General features: G+C 29.6%; 1 protein-coding gene and 1 long non-coding RNA gene across 4 annotated transcripts; one reads left to right on the top strand and one right to left on the bottom strand.

Annotated features, from left to right (window-relative positions):
- The first annotated feature begins 372 nt into the window (after window positions 1-372).
- Window positions 373-1,073, top strand: LOC110707437 (flowering-promoting factor 1-like protein 3). The gene has a single exon (XM_021885455.1). The coding sequence runs from the start codon at window positions 518-520 to the stop codon at window positions 842-844; it is 327 nt and encodes a 108-aa protein (XP_021741147.1). The 5' UTR covers window positions 373-517; the 3' UTR covers window positions 845-1,073.
- A 2,793-nt stretch (window positions 1,074-3,866) lies between these two features.
- On the bottom strand, window positions 3,867-6,262 carry LOC110707544. Of its 3 annotated transcripts, none has more exons than XR_002508549.1 (4): window positions 5,979-6,262; window positions 4,655-4,767; window positions 4,375-4,524; window positions 3,867-4,145 (listed from the first exon to the last, which is right to left on the bottom strand). It is a non-coding gene; the product is annotated as an uncharacterized LOC110707544 (long non-coding RNA). The 3 variants fall into 3 exon arrangements; XR_002508550.1 differs by lacking the exon at window positions 5,979-6,262 and adding an exon at window positions 4,866-5,972; XR_002508548.1 differs by lacking the exon at window positions 4,655-4,767 and having other exon boundaries at window positions 5,979-6,245.
- Window positions 6,263-10,179: the final 3,917 nt, after the last annotated feature.

Consider the following 10,179-nt stretch of genomic DNA (forward strand, 5'->3'; position numbering starts at 1 on the left):
TTTTAGTATTTTCCTCTTAGAAAATAAAAAGATAATTGATGAAAAAAAAATATACAACCTTCTTTCAAAAAAAAAAATATACACCTAAATAATAGAACAATAACAACAAATTTAAATAAATAAAATATTAAAAATATACCCAATCTATAAATAAATACAAACTTATAATAATATATAAATATAATTTTTTTTTCCTGTGAATATACGAGCGTTACTCGGGCAAAAAACTAGTTGACATCTGTGACAAAGTCCACCATGTCAGTTATTCTGAAACCAACGAATGAAATACCGATTTTGGTGTATGTGCAAAGTTGCCATCACTCAGGGTCCACACAGTTATATTATCCCCTTACCCAAACATGCCCATTTCGACCCTAAAGCTATCTCCAACTTTGGCTCTATATAAACTGCCCATGCATACTCCTATTCTCCAAATCTAGTCCAGCTATTACATACATACCTTCCCATAATATACAGACTAATTAATTTCTCTTTATTTTCTCTACTATACAACATTATGTCCGGAGTGTGGGTGTTCAAGAACGGTGTGGTCCGCCTCGTGGAGAACCCTGGGGCGGACTCGATTGAGCGAGGACAAAGAAAGGTACTAGTCCATCTCCCTACGAACGAAGTTATCACTTGTTACGAACAACTCGAGACAAAGCTCTTGAGTTTAGGTTGGGAACGTTACTATGATGATCCTGATCTTCTACAATTCCATAAACGTTCAACTGTTCACTTGATTTCTTTGCCTAAGGATTTTCGCAAGTTTAAGTCCATGCATATGTTTGATATTGTTGTCAAGAATCGTAACATGTTTGAAGTCAGAGACATCAACTGTTAATTTAGTTGTTTTCTTTCTTTTTTTATAATTACTTTTATTTTTTTGAATTTGGATTAATTTGTGAGTGTTTTGATTGTGTTTAATTGATTAACTAGCTAGGTTAGAGAAGCTATAGCTAGTTGATTATTACTGTTATTGTGTATAGTTAAACTATGTATAGAGTGATTATGGTTGTGTTAAATTTAAGTTGATTTATGTGGATTTAGTAATCACAGTTATTGTTATTCAACATTTGTTTTTTGATATATATATATATATATATATATATATATATATATATATATATATATATATATATATATATATATATATATAGATATATATATATATATATATATATATATTTTATGTACCATTTTTACTACCTTTAGCTTTTCATATTAAGCTTATTGATTATGAACAGATATTAATTAAAATAATACGGAGTAACTTTTTTGTAAGAACTTCAAAAAAAATGCCCCAATTTGTATAAAAGAATATATTTCAAAAAAAAAAAAAAGAAGAAAAGAAAAGAAAAAAAATAGAAGGCTAATGATAAGCTAAGTTAAAACTAAAAAGTATTTGTTAATTTTATTTTTTTTGGTGTTTAGAGCGAGAACCACAATGGCGGGGTGAGAATTGATCTCAGGATTACCTGAAATCGAGAACAAACCTTTAATCACTTGAGCTACCCCTCACTCTCAAGTTAAAAGTATTTGTAATGGCTAGCTAACATAAAATATTTTTTAATTTAATTCCATTTGCAACACTTGATTTCGTTCCCATACACGACCGTGAACATTCAATTTTTGTATTTCTTTTGTTTGTTCTATTAAAGAAAATAGAATCTGATACTTTAACGCTATTCTTTTACTTCAAAATATGGTCACGTAATTATGTAGTGAAATCTTGTTAAATTTATCTTGATTTTTGGTTTCCAAATATACACTATTGTTATTTAGGTTATAATATTGTATTGAAAAAATGCAAATATCCAATGAGACAAACACCTAGAAATAGAGGGTGAAAAGTATCTCCATACCTAAGGGTTTTTTTTTCTTTCCAATTTAAATATCATACTGCTAATACATAAAGAATATTTTTAAAAAAATTTAAAAAAAAAAAAAAACCCAGAAAAAAGAAGCGAGGAATAAAAAGAAAAATATGGGTAAAAAAGATATTGCAAATTCTTACTGTAAATTGTGTGATAGTTGCACACAAGACAGAACAAAGAAAGTAAAACTCCCGTTTTTTTTTTAATAGCATTTAAAAGTTTTATTTACAAATTCAAAACTAATTTGTTAAAAAATCCTTCAAAAAAAAAAAAAGAAAAAAAAAATAATTTGTTATAAAAAAATTATTTACAAATTCAAAACTAGTTTCTTACAAAAAAATTAAAAAATAAAAAAATAAAATAAAATTCTTTTGTTGATCTATCTCATACTTGGTACTTTTTTTTTTTTTTTGGAACAACAGGGGTAAGCCTAAGCTATGTGATAAAGATTACCATTAGCTATTTTACTTGATTTAAATGGAGAGTGAGGGATAGCTCAACCGATTCCAAATTTTCAATAGATCTTAGGATCGATTCTCATCACCCGCCCTTCTAGCTTATTTTTTTTATTAAAAAAAAAAAAAAAAAAAAAAAAAAAACCTTGAGTTAAATGAAGGTATTATTACTAATAAATCAACTGTTTATGCGTAAGAGTATCCTGATTAGACCTATCTACTATAGATGGGTATAGCGTTATACTAATTCAAGAGATACCAACTTCAATACTACTACGTATCATTTTATGTATAACAATTTGTACGGAATTCCAATTTAAATTCTCATTATAATTGTAATGAAATTGACAATTAATTTTAAAGATAGACAAAGTTGAATATAGTAAGATAACTTTTTATCAAATTAATCTAGGGTAATTAACACACATGATCCATGCGTTATAACTAGTCATGTTCAGAGATATTTTTTTGGTTTGATCTTATGCCACAAATTTAGTAAATATTAATGTAAAAAATGTTTTTAGGGGTATTAATGGCATCATATTATTTATAAAGTTCAAAAAAAGAGGCAGTTAACATCAACCAATGAAAGCAAATAAGTAAACAAACATTTTTATGTATGTCCACACACTATTTAATATTCATAAGAGTTTGCATGAACTTTATAAAAAAAAGTAGGGATAACAAGGGGTGAGCAAACCGGGTACCCGGTCAAAATTTTAGGACCCGGACTTACAATTGGTTGGAATCGGGTCCTAAAATTTGGATCCGGAATTGAAAATGGTTCAACCAGGTCCTAAAATTTAGGAATTTGTATTGGAACCACTGGGTACCGGTTTCGGATACGGGTACCACTTATGTATGTAATTGTTAAATTATAATACAAATTATAATTCTTATTTTAGTCAGGCTCGTTTTTAGCGTTTAATACTTATAATTATATATGCATTAAGCTATTTGTATTTATGTTACACTACTACAAAAAAGGCCTTAGAGAACTGTTAGAATAGGCTTTATAGATCGCCTTAGGGGCGATCTTCTACTAAGCGATGTAAAAAGTATAGAGAACGGGTCGTTTAGGCGTTTTATATAATAACAAATAGAGAATGGTTGTTAGTCACAACCATTCTCTTTTCCCTTCTTAAATTCGTACACTAAAGAAGGAATAAAGAACGGTTTAGGACACTTAACCGTTCTATATTGCAATACAATAGAGAACGGTTAAGTTAGATAACAATTCTTTAATGTTTTTTTTTTAAATCCAGCCATAATAAGTCGAATTACTTTTGTACGTATTTTATATTGTATTATTCCTGTATTTTAATATTCTGTATTATTTTTGTATTTCATTTAGACCTGTATTATTGTATTCCTGTTTTGTATCTTGTACATTTATCCTGTAAGAAAATTTCCACATTTCCCATGTAAAATAAATCCATGATCCTGTATACGTGCAATATAAATTTTTGTATAATAAAATCAACAAAAATATTTCCAGATATGACGAAAGCCATCAGAATATACTTCATAAATATAATTTAAAACATCGAACTACAATTAAATTGAATCATTCATACAAAATTTGTACTATACAAACAAATACGTGAGTTAAATATCAAAACAACTTTCTAGTTAATGTTGATTGAAAAAAAATCATGCTTAGATATACCAATACCATATTGATCTACAATTCACATAGATCGTCGTCGTTGTCGTCATTTGGTTGATGGTATCCGGTAACATATGAAATCCACCTTTTCCTAAGCTCGTCGATCATTTGTTGAGAATATGTAGGAGGAACTTGCTTAAAATACTACAAAACAATGTAAAATACATACATATTAGTTAATAATATACAATAAATTCATCTAATTAAATATAAATAAGCATATCCTTTTTTTTTTTATCTAAGTTCATAAGAACAGATACTATCCAAAAAGGCTGCTCATAATACACATAACAGCCATGTGCATAATAGTTTATGTCAGTGCATGCCTCAGAATTTTTTTAGCAATCTCACAATAGAGATACCAGTTTCATACCAAAAACATTACTTCCTCCACTTGTGGGACTGAATTTTGTCAAGCCAACTTTCATGGATCAAATTTTGCCTTCAGTGGAACTTTATAACTTCTTCTAACACCCCTTCTGCCATTTATATTGTTCTTTTGTTTAACTTTGAGATTTGTCTACTGTAAAAATAAATATGAGCCGATATCAGTCAATTAAACTACAAGAACATCATTGAGACAAGGAATAAGCTTACAAAAAAACTTGAATCTCAATCCTCATATGCCATAAATAAATTAAAACAGTACATACATCATATTCATGCTAACTATTTTCCACACCAGACATAGTCAAGGAAAGAACCACGGTTGTTGACTGTTTATCAGATGACTTCACAGCAATGATAATTGATAATTGCTATCTTGCTGCACAACACACCAATATTTAGAAAAAAAAAAAGAAGAAAAGAAAAAAAAAAAAAAAAAAGGAAAACAACACAGATGACTGCCTTAACCTACATCACCTCAAGAACCTTTTGAAGACATTATGTTTGAAAGTTGCAAATCACTTCTATTGCTTGCAATTGTCTAATCTCCAACCTAGCTGCATACGAATCATCTATATTTTACTCATTTCAATATTAGACCCCTTAAACTACCTATAAAAGATCACCCATTTCAACATTAGTGCTTCCTTCTGTTCTGTACACAGGCCTTAGACAGTTGTTTTAAAAACAATGGATTAAGCACATTTGCACAATGCAAGTCATTAATTTTTTCAACAGGCCTTACAACTCATTTTTGCCAGCTCATGAGCAACCCGATTGCCATCACGTTTCACAAAAGAAAAGGAACAAACACGACACCTAGCAGCTAAATTCTGGATATTATTCACTACCAAACCAAACTAAGTAGGCTGCACATCTCTTTTCTTCAAGGCATTGCACAGCTTCAAGCAGTCATTTTCTAAACACAGGCTGAAAAAACCCGAGTCCAAGGCAATCCCCAAGGCAAAAATCACCCAGAAATTCAAGGAAATTTGAGCAAAAATCGCCCAGAAATTCAAGGAAATTCGACCCAAAAAACCCAAAAAATCGACCCAAAAACCCCAGAAATTCTACCCAAAAACCCCCAGATATTCGACCAAAAAAATTTCCACAAATTCAACAACCAAACTGCAGGAATTTGAGCATTAATAAAACCCCCAATTCAAGCATTAATAAAACCCCCAATTTCGAGCAAAAAAACAAAATAAAACCCTAAGAAACCCCAGGAATTCGAGCATTAATTCGAGCAAAAAATTGAGCAAATTCGAGCATTAATTCGAGAAATTTCGAGCAAAAAAATCGAATCAAAACCCCAGGAATTCGTTGAGTAAATTCGACAAAATTAAGGGTAATTTGATTGAACTTACAGCAATAATTCGGCTTAAATATTTACATACAAACAATCGATGAATTTATCCCAAAAACAAGAACTTTGAAGGTTTTTTCAATCACCTAAAATTCGAATTCTACGAATTTACTTCTGTTTCCTTCATAATTCGAATGATTCATGCAATTAGATTGACAATTATCAGAATCCAATTACTCTACCACAATAAAAATTCGAACCAAAAAAAAAAAAATCAAGCCTACCTCAATTTACCGGTGGCTCAGCAGACATGTGCGGTACTGCAGACGTGGAACGGCGATGGAGCGGCAGTGCAATAAGCGACTGATGAAAGATTTTCTATGGAGGTTTGATGAAGGTTTAATGAAGGTTTCACTTTTTTTTTTTACTGATGAATGAGAAAGAGGTTTCACTTTTTGATGAAAGTGAAAGTGATAATCGCTTCAATTTTCCCTTTTAGTATTTTGGGTAAAAAAAATTTGACGGAAATTTCGGTAATTTTTTTTTCTTTTGAAAACATGAATAAATTATTATTTTTTGAAACAATGAATAAATTATTATTGTGTATGTACGTATATAATTTCCTCCTAACTAAAAATAATAATTAATTAATATAATACAAAACGGTTGTCAAGATGACCGTTCTATATCATCTGTAATAAATAATTATTATTTTTAATTATTTGAGTAAATTGAAATACAGAACGGTTAACTATGCTAATCGTTCTATATGTATTAACATAAAGAACGCCTATTATATTAAAACGATCTATATTCTTCTGGAGAACGCCTATCTTTAATAACCGTTCTATATTTTGCGATCTCTAATCTAGTTTTTGGTGTAGTGTTAGGTATTGATAAAACTTTTTAATTTACAATTGAGATACATTCAACATATTTTTATTACTTAAAATTTATTTAGTTTAGCATATATTAGGTTACCGGGTACCCAACCGGTTTCGGTTCCAAAAAGTTTAGAATTGGAATTGGTTATAACCGAGTCCTTAATTTATTACCCGAAATTAGAACCACCGGGTCCAATTTCGATTCCGGACCCGCCGGTTCCTTACTGATTTCGGTTCCAATTTCGGGTACCCGAAATTTTTGCTCACCCCTAGGGATAAAATACTTCATCCTTCCTGAATAATTGACACAGTCAAATTTGGCCTAAAAAACCTAGCCCTCTAGCCTAAGTCGGGTGGATCCGTGAGAGGTTCTGGCCTTACATAACTCTTCATTGTATAGCTAGCTTAGGGCTTTGCATATACTCCCTCCGTCCCTAAATTACATTCATCCTTTCTATTTTTGGTATTCTAAAATTACATTCCTCCTTTCTATTTTTGGTAAGTTTTTTTAGTAAATCAACTCTCTTTTTCTGTTTTATATTTAATGTTTTCTCACTCATCCTTACCTAATCTCACTCATAATCCTTGTGCCAAATTACAATGAATATGATTGGTTAAAAATTTTCAATTAGGAGCATGTGATTGGTCCTTTTTTTTGCAAAGGATTGATGACATGTCATGAGTAATAACTAACCTATCTTTGTACTTCCCATTGCATTATCTAATTATTGTTATTTGTCTTATTCTTTCCTCCTTAATTCCCGTGTAAATTTCCAAAGAGGAATGTAATTTAGGGACGGAGGGAGTATAAAGTTTGTAAGAGTATTTACTAATCTCTATGTTTTTAATAAATGCAACAAACTCTAAAATTGAACTTATATTTTAAATGCAACACTTTGCATATACATATTTTTTTTTAATATTATTATTATTATATCTACTTTCTCTTTATATGGTACTTACTCCAACCTTACACACATTTTTTAATTTTTATTTTCACTTACACCTTTAACTATTAAATAAATTATTCACTCGTTATCATCACTTTTAATTTTTTCACCAATTATTTATGCTAGTCAATTCTCTAACAAACTCCACTTATTAGTATAATGTAATATTTAATTCATCTCAATCAGAAAAAAAAATTCAGAAAGGGGGAATATAACGCAATGAGGATCTTTAATAATAATAATAATTATTATTATATTTATATATTTTGGGGGAGGGGAATAAGCAAAGGGGGCATCTCGATCTACAATCCAGCTAAGTGGGGGATGAGGTGAGAATTGTGTGGAGGGGGTAATTCATCGTCAAGTAAGTGTTATGGGCACGTAAAGAATTAAAGTGACTTCTCGTCAATCGCCTGCATGAATCTTTTATATTTGAGACATGGTCACGACTCACGAGAACCCATTTTTATTTTCATCATCTTTCATTTTGTAGTTGGACAAATGGACACCACCCTTTGACTTTTTGACTTTTTTAAAAAAAATACATAAATTATTTTTATCATTTTGTGTTTCCATATTTGCCTTCGCTAACAAATTTCATAAGCAAATGACAAGTTGGCACTCGAAATAGCCCACCATCAAATCATGAAAATGGACAAGATACCAAAGAAGACACGAGGAGTTTTAACAATGGACTATTAAAAAATTGTTTATTAAGAGCTCAAACCTAATACTTCCTCGTTCTTTTAATTGCACCATAATGGTTGGCACATATTTTTTGGTAGTGGGGAATAGAAAGAGAGAGAAAGGTTATTGAACCTTAAAGGTTTTGATGATGATAAACATAAACTAGCAAACTTTAATTAATAAGAAGTCTCTAAGTGTTGTAAATAGAACAGGTAAAGTAGACTTTGAAAGTGGAAGAGTAGCCTAACTATGAAGACTCGAGAAGATTTCAAGGAAAGTTAAAGAAGATAGAAAAAGAGTTCCAACCAGGAAGTAACTGTTTCCCTAACAGGAACATGAAGACATCACTAGTAGAAAAAGAGCAATTGGCAGCGGTTCAAACCCGGTCTAAGGCACCGGATTGAACCGCTTTCTATGTGGGGGGTGCCAAATACCCCCCTTTTTAGCACCGGTTCAAAACCGGTGCCCTAAACCAGTTTTGGCACTGGTTAACCGGTGCCTTTAATTATTTTGGCCACTGGTTAATCGGTGCCTAAAATAGTCTCCCGCGTAAATTTTATTTGGTGGCAGCTAGTTTTGGCACCGGTTAACCGGTGCCTTTTCATTCAATATTTTTTTTTTTCCATTTTTCGTGCAATAATATGTAAAAAAAAAAAACACCCTGTTTCCAGCAATAATAATAACCTGTAATTCCAGCAATAATATTAAATAAAATAATTAATAATATTATTATTATTATAATTACTAATAATAAAAATATTATTAAATATTATAATAATATACAAATAATATTAAAAACAAGAATAAATTAACCTATACTAAAAGCGAACCTAAAGTGACACGTGTCATGATAGCATTAAAAAATTTCCCGCCTTTTTTTTCTTTCTTTATTTTTTTTTTGCCAAATTTGAATGACTTCCAATTTTTTTTACCTACAATTATACTTATTTCCATTTTGACAACACATTTAATCCAATCATACTCAATTAATTTTATTATTATTATTTTTTAAACATATATTTTATATAATAGAAATATTTTAGTTACAAATATAGTAACATAGATTAAAATTAAGGTATTGAAATACTTCGTTTTTTTTTTGAAAACAAAATACTTCGTATATCATTATCCAAGATTATAATAATATTATCAATTTTTTTCTTCCAACTTAAAAATCATTTTAATTAAAAATATAATAAAATATTTTTGTAGCATACTTTTTATAAATCTTAAAATTATGCATAAATTTTATAAGAACAACCGAACAAAATTATTTTATTATTTATATGTTATAATTGGATTTGCACATTTGTCGAGACACAATTTTAACCATCGATATCCTTAATTAAAGACTATTATTTTGTTACAAATATTTTTTTTGATAAATTATTGTTAAATTAACATCATTCTAAATAATTTTTGTTATAAAGTTTAATTCTTACCGTGCATGGGACGGGACTTACCTAGTTCATATATATATAGATATAAATATTCCCAAACGCAATACAATAAAAACAAAAGTGTTATATATATATATATATACAAATGATAGTAAGTAAATAATGAATAATAATATAGTTCAAAAGTTAACATAAATTTACAATTAAAATGACATTTACATGTTGAAGGTGATAAAAGACGCCAACATGTCACGAACTTCATTAAGATCCTTGATTGTCAACGGACCATCCTTTTGGACCTTGCAAAACTTGAAATACAAAAAAATTATGTTAGAATTAATTAATTAGGCAAAACAATATGTATTTTATCAAATATGACATATATGACTTCTATTTAGCCCATTTCCTACATTTCTTATCAAATGTACTATTTCTTTCTCATAACATGTCAATGTCACCTAGTTTTATGTGTCTTAGCCCTATTGAATCAAAAAATATTTTATCAAGGTTTAAGACGCTTTTTACTCAAAAAGGCCCAAATATGGCCTATATGACTTTACTTTG

This window comes from Chenopodium quinoa, unplaced genomic scaffold (genome assembly GCF_001683475.1).
Source record: "Chenopodium quinoa cultivar QQ74 unplaced genomic scaffold, ASM168347v1, whole genome shotgun sequence".
NCBI classification, from domain to species: Eukaryota; Viridiplantae; Streptophyta; class Magnoliopsida; order Caryophyllales; family Amaranthaceae; genus Chenopodium; species Chenopodium quinoa.